General features: G+C 33.4%; 1 protein-coding gene across 1 annotated transcript in view; it reads left to right on the top strand.

Moving 5' to 3' along the window:
* The window catches only part of LOC128983827 (synaptogenesis protein syg-2-like), a 176496-nt gene that overhangs the window by 145899 nt on the left and 17446 nt on the right, over positions 1–13151 (top strand). Inside the window, exons 2-3 of the mRNA XM_054403135.1 lie at positions 12123–12252; positions 12870–13075. Of these exons, the coding sequence (XP_054259110.1) occupies positions 12123–12252; positions 12870–13075 (336 nt within the window). The remainder of the gene's footprint in view (positions 1–12122; positions 12253–12869; positions 13076–13151) is intronic.

The following is a 13151-nucleotide window of genomic DNA, read 5'->3' as shown; positions in this document are numbered from 1 at the left end:
CTCGGAGTGACGGAGTGCACTAAAGTCACTTCCATCGCTTATTTACTTAGAACACTCGATTTTGCTCACTGCTCTTCGTTGTTAGTGGGTTTATCTAGGGTGGTTATTTAGCCTGTTACAATTTTATATCATAGAGAATGCTATGGGAAAATAATCAGTTTTGAAACAAAAGTTTTGAAGTGGAACAAAGGATCATACAAAATTGTCTAAAGCAATAATTGAAATTACTTATTAAAACCCTATAGTTTATCATGTTTTCGGATAGAACATGCAATTTAAAAACTTGTTTATTCGTGATATTTATTCCATAAACCCACTAGTTTAGGAGATACAGCCTATGAAAAAATGACTTCCGGTCTACTTTTTGTATCATGCAGCTCCTAAACGAGAAAGTTTACAACAATGCTCATGAAAAATAAGCAAAAACAGGGTGAATAATATTTAATTAAATTGATCTGTTATATATACATGGTGTAACATTATCAATTCTGAGATTACTCAAAAATGAAACAAGTTAAGTAATTACATTAATGAATGGTAAATCGGATCCAACACATGTTGGAAACATTCTTTCACACCAGCGTCGATGCGGGACGACCCGCAAGGCCCTTTCACACTAGCTACCCGGATCCGGGCGTTTCCAGGCTGAAACTTTGTGATTTTTTGATACATTTAATTGAAATAAATAAAGTAATTTGGTAGTTCAAATTTTGATAGGTGTATTTTTATGCGCTTATTTGTAGGCGGTTTTAGCTAAAACACAGCACTTCATTACTTTCCATATATTTAGAAGAAAATGTAAATGCGCTTTAAACCAAATGTTTTTGTAGGAAATAAATCAGGCATGTTTAATAAAATGGTTTGTAATAATTTATTCATGCAAATGAAAGATGGTTTGCTGCATTGGAGCGTCCTACACACTGGTCTTTGAACTAAACTAAAATATAAAGGTTGACCAAACTAATCAGCTCCATATAAATTTCAACCTCCATCCCAAAAACAACAAACTTCCCTATTAAATTTAACACTTGCTTTTGAGTGCTTGAAAACTAACCACACTCAATCATTAATAGACGCAGACTGTTAAAACTACTGATTTATGTGCGGGCGAAACCAGCCCGTCCCGCGCTAGTGTGAAAGCGTACATAAGAGCCCATGATCTAAAAACTTTTCATGCGGTATCGTCCCGCATTGGAAGTTTAGGTTCGTGCGGGTGATTTTTTAACCCGGACGGAGGTTTAGGTCTGTCCGGGTGAACCCGCACTGGTGTGAATGCTCCCATTTGATTCAATAGTCTAAACAGCCTCGTCCGGTGCGGGACGGTCCCGCACCGCGCTGGTGTGAAAGAAGGCTTAGTTGAAGATCAAGTTTTCTAAATAACTTACCAACGTAAATACTGTTCAACTTTACAATCATGGTGGATGGCATAGGCCTAACCAAAACAACACTTGACAAACATACAATTTGTGAAACACTTACACTAGGCTTGTAGAACATCACAAAATGAAGCTATTTGCAATCTGTTTAATGCATAAGTTACAGATTTTTGTGATAAGTTACCGATGACGTTAATTGTGATAGTTGTGATACAAGATACAGTGATGGAACACCTGCTTAACATATAATAATAATGCAAATATTTTTTTTCAGTTATTTGAGCAAATTTTTTGTAGTTGAACAATTTAAAGGGGGAAGATGAATTAATCTTAATAATTATAATAACATTAGCAATTAATTCATCTACATTCAAATACCGGTATCCTCCTCAACTCCCAGAAAATCAATTCAACAACTTGAGGCCTAAACATAATCATAGTATCAAAAGTATTTATTGCAACTATTACAACTGTCCGCTCCTCTTTGACCGATTGAAAACATATAATTTTCAACAACCACAGATAGTTCAGTGCTAAGGTAAGGAACTCACAGTCTGGAGGTCCCGGGTTCAAGACCCGCTGGGGAAGATAATTTTGATTCTACTCAAAATTTGTTTTTATGAACTATTTAATCAAAATGCTCAACTGATATATTTATGCATTTCACACAAAATCTTTATCATTTCGTGTTTAGGATATGCCCATGGGATGGCTGGTCCTATGTGAAAACAATTTTCAACTTGTTGCAAAGTCAATTTTAAAATTGTTGTCAAAACAGTTTTTAAATTGTTGTAAAACTGTTGCAATATAGTTGTAAAACAATTTTTGAAATATTAAAAATTTTGCCGGTTGTCAACTATACTCATTTTAATAACAGTTTTAATATAAGTTTAAAATTAATATTAAAACATTTTTTTCTCGTTTTTCTGCTACTAGGGACATAAACATTTCTTATAATACTTAAAATTTCTTATAAAACTTATCTTCTATTTCATTTTAATTTCAACCCCCACACTCCATTGTCAGTCCTTTCATTATAACGTTAAGCCTTTTAAATTTCATTGCATGTTTGTTCATTTGTTTCAATAAAACACCTTTTGTAATTCGTATGTATTTTTTTTAAACTTATTAGTTATTTTTATTTAACTTTGTTAACTTATTAACTTTAAACATTTATAGAATAGGCCTAGCCTAAATGAATATTGTGAGGTGAGTTTACAAGTTCGGGAAGTAAACATTTCATATAAAAGGTTTCAAGTTTTTCTTTCATGCTTACTTCCCAAAAGTCATCGTCCCGATCAATTTTTACAGTTTTTAGACCTTTTGGTGTCCAAATGGCAAGCTTCCTCCCAACCTTTCGAAATTAGTTCTTCATATTTGTCATACGTTTTCCGGTTCATGGCACGAACATTCATTGCAGACAGCAGCCGTTCTAAGGCGACAAATCCTCCACCATTGGTAATAGAACCGGCTACTGCTGCACTGTTTATGTCCATTGACATTGCATTTCCCCGAGGTTCAGGCTCATTCCATATTGTCTGTTTGATGTGGCACATGTTGCAATCAAACACAAACCCACTCCTAAGCCCTCTTTTTATTTCACTAACTAATTTCAGGTTTCTGAGGGAACAGCCGAATTGAGGCGCATGTTTAGTTGGACAAATTGATCAACTAAATAACAAATGTCAACTATTCTACGACCGGTAATATCACAGTTGCCCAAACAGTCAGTAGGATCAGATGATAGCGTGGAATTGTCTACAAAGCCCAGGCGCATATTGTATTGAGCTGTGTGGCACGATACTGGCAGTGCAGCACAGCACAGGGCGGAATTGGGCAAAAAGTCTGTGTTGCACAGTTGACATCGCAAATTGGGAAGCAGTGTCGTGCAGTTCTCGTATAGGAGTGATACAGTTTATTGTGTATTGTTGTATGTTGTTAAATATTAGGATTTGAGTTTTGAGTCAGATTCAGGTGCTGATCTAGATTTATTGTTACTTCTTCACAAGAGAACAAGAAAGAAAGGGCGAAAAATGTGCAATGTTTAGTGTTTTTCGTATTTTCTCCCAGATTTCATTCTTGTAATTACTATTTATACACTTACGTATTTATGACTGGTAACGTAAAAACTGGATAAAAATGCATAATTTCTATTAATTATCCTCTAGATCCGTCACAAAACACTAGTAAAGCGTAAACCCAGCGCAGGTGAGCAATGCGGCACAGACACTTGTGACTCGACCACAAGTGCGTGCAGTCCACGTGCGGGACTGCACTGCCCTGCCCTGCGCCTGCGCTGCGCCATAATATGCGCGTTTCCCAGCGAACATGTGGTTTACAAAACACTGCCCTGCGCGGCACTACGCTGCGCTGCTCCGACTGCGTCTCAATATGCGCCGGGCCTTTAGAGGTAACAAATTTCCATACGAATTATTACTAGGGAACTTTAAACGTCACTGGACTTGTGGACACAGCAGACCAAATAGGTTGCTAGCCTAACCTCACAGTTCACAATAATGTCTGGGATGGAATTGGCGCGTTTTTTCAACATTATCACGTGACTTGCGAAAATAAGAAATACAAGGTGTAGGGGTGGGGCGAGTGCAATGTGTCTCGTGGTTACAGTGTGTACGGCCGAGACGTCGGCCAAGGTGGGAGGGGGTAGCTATCTATGCTGTGATCGACCTAGAGGTTTAGGAGATTTCCTTTCCTACTAATAACATATTGTCTCGGTGGTGTAGTGGTTAGCGCACCGGAGAAACGTTCAAAAGGTTACCGGTTCGAAACCTCCGGAGGCACAAACTTTTTGATTCGATTTCTTCATTATCGTTATAGTTTATAGTTTGGATAGGTTATGACAGTTTGATTTTATAATTATAAATTATGTAATTGAATTTTAGGCATTTAAAATTTTATTTTATAAACAGAACAATTTTTTTTTTATACCAGCAGACTAATTCGTTCAAAAATACATCTGTAAATATTAGTTAAATTATGAAATTTGCCCGTTATCACATGAAACGAATATAATTTAATGCCTTAAATGTATATATTGTATTAAAAGATTTGATATTTCTACTAAACTGTATCTCGTTTCCAATCATTGCGTGGGACAGGAAGGCTCTGGCATATCATTTATATTGATTGTACACATGTTGGTTTTGTACTTATATCAGTATATAACTAAGAAATAGTATTTGATAAATTTACAACATATTTTATACTTGTATTCAAATTTAAAATGTATTCAACACCACACCATTTCTTACTGTCCCCAGTTCATTTCCTTTCTTTCAATAACTATAACCATGACAACAATAATCATAACAATAATTTCGTAACAATATTTGTTCCACATTAAATAAAAAAAAGCTATAAAATTAGCAGCGCATGATGAATGTAGAACCATAATAACCTGATTTGAACTCCCGCCAAATGCGCGAGCGTGCTGCTATCTCACGGAGAACTGCCAGACTACTACGCCGAATTACCGCCGCGATGGGCAGCAAAAACATGCATTTTCTTAAACCATATCACGGGCACAGTTTACGTAGGATCTTCTTGAAACAAACTTTATTCGATAGATAATTAAATTTTGTAGGGGGTTTGCTTTTTCGAATTTCAAATATTCCTTTAGAAAATCCTCCACAAATTTGTAAACTTAAACAAGCGTATTTTTGCTATAATTATTTTAATATTTCTTTAATCAAAAAAATAAAAAGCAAACCCCCTGTAGAATAGTATTCTCTTTCCAATGACACATCAAACGTAGTTCTATGTTAAAAAATAACGGCGCTATATGGTTCAAAAGATTACATTGTTCTTATGGGGCATCAATCCAATATGGCCGACTGCTACTGCCCACTCTTAAGGGTATTATAATACATTTTGTAAGAACGACTGCATTTTTTACGATGTTGCTTTGTGTTTCTTGTCATCGTTTTAGCCCCACAAAGGTATCAAAATTATTTCGAAGATTATTTATAAAATAAGACCAAATCACTACAACATATACAACTTGTAATTTAGCTGAAGACTGTAGTACAGGCTATGTATCGGCATAGATAAAGTCTTGTCATTATCTTACTACGGTACCTACACAGAACCCGATTTGTAAAATGTGAGTAAAATTAAAACTTAACAATGAACATAAATTTTGGTTACTAAAAAATAGCCTCAATCAACTGTTCTCAATCAATCATATACTTGTCGTGATGACTATAAGTTTCGGGGTAAAGTCACAAAAAATATAGGATTGAATGACGTCAGGTTAGTAGCCTTATTTTATGCAAATTGATCAATCCTGGAGGTAAATATGTATAAACTAAAAATGTACCTAAAATATAGTTAACACAACTTTTTTGTGTTTTCAATATGCTACTTTATAACTGAGATAATGTGTACGCTTATAATGTAAATGAACTATGCATTATGTAGCATTTTCAAGGCAAACCCTGTTAGTGTATCAAGCTCTAAGAATCCCCGGGGACGCATTGTGTCTTGGAGCTAAATTAATAATCTCTCTCCGTTTCTATTTGACTAAAACTTTACTTCAATGATGTCTTTAAATATTTAATTATTCCTCTGCTAGGCCATATTCATTGCCTGTTGTAGAGTTCATGCATAAATTAATTAGTATATTTGATCCTTTAATGGAGTGAGGTTCATTACAATTATTGGACCACACGAAAATGTTGCATTGATTCATCAATAATAGGGTAATTCCTCAATAAATGTGTAAAGTATTTTTGGTTGTTTTGTCAATAATCTTTCTTGAATTTTCATATTATTCAATGAATTAACAGTATACATAGAAATAGGCAATATAAAATCTTTGATAGCTTATTGAGTTAATCTTGATTAGGCATACGAATTGTGTTTTTACTTACGGTGTTTTAGCTAATGGTTAACAAATTGTTGATTATGATCAAACCCGCTACATAAAGCCCAACCTCATGCAAGGATCGTGTAGAGATTCAGGTAATTTACAACGTGTGAATCAGCAAGATTGAAAACGCAACACGTACGCTTGCTTCCTACAGCGAAGATAATGCTAACCTTTCCTAAATGTTTTATCGTAACAAACCAGCTAATCTACAAGTATATACAAATTTAAATATTATTATATCTAATTTACAGGCAAATATTGACCATGACAAATACTTGTAATGGTAATACTTTGTAGATTTTTTATACAAGCCAAAGAAACTGTAAAATCTGGAGATTGAAGCTACTGTCAGATACGTGATTTAGCTTCATCGAACATAATTCAAAACCTTATGAACAAACTTGGAGACTACGCAAAACATAAGTATCATTTCTCACGGTGGGATCAAATTTTTCAACTTAGAAGGATAATAGAATACCTTTATAATTGGACAACAGTTTGATGTATTTTAGAGAATTACAATGTGTTAAGATCCTTCTATGCATCCCTTATAGTCAATATAATGTGGAATCCTTCCATGCATTCCTTTTAATCAATATAATGTGGATTTAAAATAAGGTAAATGAAACGTTGCAGTCACAGGCTCCGTGATTCGAGGGAACATTTTGCTCGTGCTGGATGGTGCTTGTAAAACTAATCTTCATATGTTGAAAACTATGATATAGTTGTGAATTTGTAAATTTAAATCATCTTTCTTGAGTAAAACTTTTAAAATCGATTTAAGAGGTTTTCAATTTATTGGCTCTGTGTAATTTCTACCAGCACATACCACATGTGCTGAAACTATAGCGTTGTTTTATTGCTTCTAAATGAACAATCAATATGTTTTGTTTTTTCTGACTAAATACAAACTGTCAGAAAATGAATAAAAAAATACATTAAAACGTTTTAAGAATAGTGATTATGAGTATGAATTCACAATGTAACACTAATTAATTGATGGTTTAATTTTTTAAATATATATTGAGTAAATTTGTTTTTCGAAACTTAAATAGCAAAAGGATGACAAAATAAATGTTGATGATACATCTTACAGTAAACTTTAATTTTTTAATTAATATTCTCTGTACTATATTAACTTTATATTTATTATATATTGACAAAGATTCCAGTAACAGAAATTCAAAAATCTGTATCGACAATCAATCAGATTGGAATGTCTAAATATTGCCTAGGTTGGGTTCGCGAATAAGAAATATTTAAATCTGTACGCTGAACACGTCTGGACCTGAATATTCATACACTCTTGGCTCGTACGCGACTCGAGGCTAATTCTGTTAACTTAACAGAAACTTGCTGACTTGGTTCAGCAGTCATTGTCGGAATGTTAACTATGTAACACTGGGTTGACTTGCTTCTCGTTAATATTGTAAGGTATTTGCTCTGCAATCAACTTATTTATGTACAACTTACCGATAGATAGTTAACGAATTAAATTATATGGATTTAACGATTCAAACGTGTATTTTATTGAGTGTAAAACGTTAAACTAGACACTAAACGTAACACATAATAAAACGACAAAGTTAGGTGAATGTGTTTCACTACACTCGACATTTAGCATAATTAATTACCCTCTAAGCTCAACTCGTGGTTAAATATAATTTATTTTTGTTATAACGACTTATTTACTGTTGAACATGCATGTGGAAATTAAATGTTCCTTAAAAGTATGAATTAGCTCTATACTGCATACTGTACAAAATAATTGTATTTTGATTTATTTATGTAGTATTAAAATACTATTACGAACATGTTAAACAGTGTTATAAATTATTTTGGGGCAGAATAAATAATGTGAGACCAAGATATCTCATTAGTGGTGTTGTTTACTTTACTTGTAATCATGAAGTTTCTTTTGAAACTGAATGATGACAAATTTCGTTATTTTTTACTGCTAAGGTTTTTGCTGTATAATTCGTATTAACTAAATTTGAAAAGTAATTTTACATCACACTCACAGTTTAGCCATTTTTCTTAAGTTCACCTGCACGTATTATGTATATTTTTAATATACATTTATATATGCATATATCTCAGGTATAAAACTGAGAATACTGATAAGGGACATGCATTGCCATAAAATGTTTAAGTAATAATTTATATGGTTTTCTCTTAAGTGACACTGAAATAATGTTTTGTGATTTAATATATGCTATTAAAATTTTTTTTCTGATATTCAGTTAATATTTTACGTGGCATTACATTATGTGACTATATTGGAATATAATCATGTTATTTAAAAAAGAAATGAACTAAAATGCACTGTTCAACTTTTTAAAGATGCCAGCAAGGCTAGTGTAAGGGCAGTTTGTATTGATCGCGTCCCAGTATAGCCCTCAGCTACGGGACACAAGCCCTTATTTACTCGGCAAGCACATGTTTTTGGCAGCATATTTACGTTTCGTTTGTATTCTTTTTAAAGTGTACTTCGGACTAAAACCTAGATTATTTACCAAAAACGGTTGGTTTGTGGAAATAATTGGTACTGAAATCCATATTTTTGTTTGTTGCTTAAATTGTAATAACGAACGTAATCATCATTAAGTAAGTCTTATGTTGATGGGCTGCATGTTAATAAAGTTGAAAAGTTAATAATAATCATTAAGCTCAACACACTAATTGTTATAGGGTCTAAATCTTAGACACATTAAAAGACATTAACTTTAAAAGATTAGAATTGCTATTTATAGGGTAAATAGGTGAGACATTTACTTATACCATAAGTAAGTAGGAGGTAAGTCAGCAGCGACGTCGAGGGTTCAGATCCTCGTACCTGATACTACTTGCTATCGGTACATTACACCCTTCTACTGTACCTGCTCACCTCTTGCTTAGCTGGATGATACGATGAAGAACAGACCTCAGGTCAATGTGGACGGGCAAATGCAGGGCTAAAATGAGCCGCCAACCTCATTAAAGTAAAGAGTATTTTTTTATTTTGTTTAAAATTACTAAAGAATAGTTTATTCATGATCTGAATAAACGGGCATTAGCGAGATCTTAGAATTAAAAGAGATGACCGAGTTATAAAACGTATGTTTTGAAAAAGTATCACACCTCTGTAAATTACCCTTTTATGCAGAACCGGACGGATATAATGTTGTTCCCTCGTTGAATACTTGTTTTTACACATTTCATATCTTTAATGTGGTGTTTTATAATTCATATTTTAATATTTTACCGCCATTGCCATTATATGTAAGTTATCCTGTTCTTGTAACTATGTAACGTCGATATTTTGTCAGAAAGCATCATTATTTATGACCCAATGTTTAATAAATGGCATTTGAATCCAGATTTGACCTCATAGCATGGTCGAATTTTAAAGCAATTACTGTAGAGTTTGATCTGGTAATGCAGGAAATAGGTTTTAACATGTGTGTTGTTTCTTGATAAAATATCAATCATGATTTAATATCGCTAAGAGCTATGGGATATGTTTGTAATTAATAAGTGTCTGAATATTACGAGCGTTTTCAAGACGAAAAAAATATTTAAATTCAAACCAACATTTTGTATTGAATTGTTTCTTAAAAAATGTCAATCATATGTGGTACGAAAGGCTCGATTATAATGATTTTACGATTGATTTATATATATTTTTTTTGCAGTTTACTATGTTAATTAAAACTGCATAGTAAGAAACATTTGTCAACTTAATGTATACATATTTATATTCAGCTATTACCTGGTTCGTAAGTGCAATGAATGTACTCAGCGTCGTAAAAATATCACAACATTTCAATATATGTTATTACCCCAAAACGTCCAGGTAATTTATTTAATGCAAAACAAAAACATAACAACCATTAAGCTATATATATATATATTCAAAAGTTCCCTTTCCGTGTATGTACCACTTTGGATTTAGTATAACACGTTTCGAGAGTAAACTCGTCTAAGGAACTATCTCGGAGAGTGTAAATCATCTCTGTAGTATAAAGTAATCAACTTCGGCAGCTCTGGAGCCTCTGGGGACTTTCATCACAATAAATCTTCAGTGTTATTAATCCTACGTCCTCGTTAGCATCATATATTTTCACGTTTTTGCATCCCACTTCATATTTCAATTCACATAACACATCTGATAAATTGTAATTTTCTTTAAATAACAAATGTAGGGATACCATAACTACTTATTATTATCATAAAATATCACTGCCATATTGTAAAATATTATATTACCCATTTACGACTGTGATAGTTAAAAGGGTCTCCATAATATTGTTCATTCATTAATTATACTTTGTACTACAGTTTAATGTTAATTGTATACCTCTATGTTGTGTGGCACTTAAAGATTATATTGATTGTATAGCAATTGATTTAACGTCTTCATTTTAAATTATTAATTAGCATAAGTCTAAAAATACTGATAGTCTATTGATTTACTTTTTCAATCATAACAAGATTTTGATCACACTAATCATATTACGAGTACGGGATGCCAATGCATTTGTCTTCGAATAACTTAGTATACCTTGGAGTAATTTGTTATTTCTTAAAAACAAACACCGTTAACAGAAAATATGCTTGTAAGTGGGTAATAAACAAATCATGATTTTGTTGTTGTTGATTGTTTCTTTATTTAAATGAATAACCTTATCTTATCGCTAAAATATTAACAAATCAGTCACATAAAACTAATAGAAATAACTGAAATTATGCATTGCTTAATTTATCCACCTCCACTTGCGAAATTTGAATCCTAGCTTGTTTTATAATGATTTTCCATTCAAGTAGTTTTATTTATATCTCGGGTTTGACTTTAATTACAACTAATGATGTTCTTATAGATGTTTTACTTGTCATCTCCATTTAGGTATACTAGGTTACCCTTTTGCAAAGCTTTTGTTTTTAAGCCTGCAAATTCACCTTTTATTTCAAACTATGGGCATTAAACTAGTTTCACTGTCGTGCAACGTAATACAGCAATTACAGTCTAGTTCTGACCGTGTTATCTCAGGAAAATCGAATATTTTAAGCAAAACAGTATCAGTCACTCCGATAGAAGGCATATTTCATGAATTAACAGCCGTTCCATCAGATTGATATTTCCCGTTCATTAGTATATTGCTCGCTCTGGAAATTACTACTTCTCGTTACTCTTGATCGGAATAATTCAATATCTGCTCACTCTCTCATTTAATGTTAAGAGAGACTGGATTTTAAATATTTCTGGCTATATCCTAACACTTGCAAAACGGATTTATTAGCTTGTATTGATAATAAAAATGTCTAAATCATTCATGAATATTATTGTATCTATTTTTGAAGTTTAATCCAACATCAATTTGTTATGTTTATACTAGGGTTGGTTTAATGGATATGACGTAATCTAAATTGAGACAGTTTAATGAGAAGTGTCATTTACTCTCTTTACAAGTAGTGCAGTAAATATGCAAATAAATGTATACGTGCGTGTAAACAAATATATTCTCTCCCTTAGTTTGGTTTTTTACTAAATTAATTGACATCTTAGTTAGGGTTTATATTTTTTCGTGGCGATCTATATGTACCCGCCTATTTTTTACACACATGGAAGCCTAAACGTAAACATTTCCGTAGAATAGTATCACTATATGATAAGTAATACCTTACGATATCAAGTTGAATATATATTCAATACTGTTCTAAGGTAGGCTAATATGTATTTTTTTTTTCAAAAATCTGCATTCAGCAGTAGGAAAATAACTCCAGGACTATTTGAGATGATTTGAAACAATGCTTTGTCAAGTAAGAACCATACAATTGATGTCTTAACCACTTGTTATATCAATTCATGATGTTTGCAGGACCGCCGCAGGTAGTACAGGCGGTAGTGAAGGGATCAGCAGTTCTTCCCTGTGACATGACAGCTCCCGTGGCCAACGACAGCGTCCTTCTGGTCGTCTGGTACAAGAGTGATATGCGGCCGATATACAGGTACTTTCAAAAACTGCAAATTGTAAATAGATACCTGTGTGTAATGTATGTATGAAGTAGTGACTCAAAAATACAAATTCTTTACTACGGTTAATACATTTAACATAAAAGAAATGCAATTTGACATTTAAATTAACTCTTTGTAAGAAGTTTCAAAGGAAAGGAATCCACATGGTCCACAAGTTTATGTCAGTTACAAAGTTAGAGGACAGTAAGGCTAGCGCTGGGACATACTGTTGTAATTATTCACAAGCCTCGAAGCTTTAGAATTTACTTCCAATGTTCGGCCATCCCAAAGGATTTACTCTTTAACGTTGTGTCCAGACTCATGAACGCATACTAAATCGTTTCCTAGCACACGTATCACATCTTGCTTCAAAGTTTGGTTCCAATATTTATTTTTAGGGATAATATTTTGAATCGCCGGAAAGTATGTTTTAATTATGCTACTACGCAACTAGTTTAATCCGAAATTAAAACGTATCTTTTATTCTAGATACATGGAAATACAGTACAACTTTATTGAGGTCCATATACCCACTTGACAGTCAGATGTTAACAGTGTATTTTACGGATATAACAGTTAGTCTCAGAGGAAGTAAGGCACTTTGTTGCAGTTATGACCTCCGCAAGAAGGACCTGAAAGACAACCACTGGCACGACAGAGACACACTGGGTGGTCGGGCCTACTTCAGGACCATGTCCGAGCCTGCTGGTCTGGTGATCGACACAGTAGAGCTGACAGACGAGGCGGACTACCGCTGCAGAGTAGACTTCAGGAAGTCTCCGACCAGGAACTACAAGGTCAAACTTATCGTCACAGGTCAGTGTGCTACTACAAATCAATTCTTATCCTTATTTTAATTACATCGTATGTTAATAAAATTAGCTTTTGCACA

The sequence above is a fragment of the Macrosteles quadrilineatus genome, unplaced genomic scaffold (assembly GCF_028750875.1).
Source record: "Macrosteles quadrilineatus isolate MER2022 unplaced genomic scaffold, UCM_ALF_1.0 Scaffold_1__1_contigs__length_201487025, whole genome shotgun sequence".
NCBI classification, from domain to species: Eukaryota; Metazoa; Arthropoda; class Insecta; order Hemiptera; family Cicadellidae; genus Macrosteles; species Macrosteles quadrilineatus.
This window is presented reverse-complemented; position numbering and strand designations above follow the sequence as displayed.